Genomic DNA, 737 nt, shown 5'->3' with positions numbered 1-737 from the left:
TGATGCTGGGACTTCACTCCAGTCAGGTATATGCTTTATGCTAAACTGATTTCTAACTGGTTAAAATACAATTTAAACAGGACATATTGATTTTTGTATGTTGATCCCCACAGATTCTCCCACATCTACAACTGAAGAGATTGTCAATGGCGCGGAAGGTGGCACTTCATCAGAAGAACCAAACACAGAGGAGCTGCGACGGCGTAGACTACAAAAACTTGAAACTGGATCCTCCGAAGCTCACTGAGGCTTCATCCCTGGCCTGACTTGCACACAAATAAATGTGTATGGAAAGGAACATGAGATTCTATTGGACTCTATTAAAAGCCAGGCAAAAGTTAAGCTGGACTTCTTAAATATATATATATATTTTTTAACACAATATGAGCTCTTCATGCAAATACTTGTTAAATGAGGGAAAATTGGTGACCTCATTAATTGTGTTGGACTTGTTACAGTAAAATTAAACATTGGACCGTTCTATTTTAGTTGATGAAATTTTGATTGTAAACCAAATCGTAATGTTTTTATTGATATTTAATTGACTTAGTTTTAATTAAGACCTGAATGTATATTGAGGATCACTGTGATATCGTACACGCACCCAGAGAATTTATCTATCTCTTATTCCAGAGTTCGAGTGAAAGCGAATAAGTAGTGCGTGTGCATAGGGGGGTGATTCTGATTCCTTTGGACAGGGATGAATTTGGCCAAGTTCCAATGTTTGGAGCTCTGCG

At 37.7% G+C, this 737-nt stretch overlaps 1 protein-coding gene across 1 annotated transcript in view; it reads left to right on the top strand.

The window, feature by feature from the left end:
* SYVN1 (synoviolin 1) overlaps positions 1–488 on the top strand; it is a 23448-nt gene extending 22960 nt beyond the window's left edge. The window contains exons 15-16 of the mRNA XM_083165085.1: positions 1–26; positions 114–488. The exon at positions 1–26 is cut by the window's left edge and continues 108 nt beyond it. Of these exons, the coding sequence (XP_083021211.1) occupies positions 1–26; positions 114–247 (160 nt within the window). The 3' untranslated portion in view covers positions 248–488. The remainder of the gene's footprint in view (positions 27–113) is intronic.
* Positions 489–737: the final 249 nt, after the last annotated feature.

Source organism: Crinia signifera, chromosome 11 (assembly GCF_055691185.1).
Source record: "Crinia signifera chromosome 11, ASM5569118v1, whole genome shotgun sequence".
Classification (NCBI taxonomy): domain Eukaryota; kingdom Metazoa; phylum Chordata; class Amphibia; order Anura; family Myobatrachidae; genus Crinia; species Crinia signifera.
This window is presented reverse-complemented; position numbering and strand designations above follow the sequence as displayed.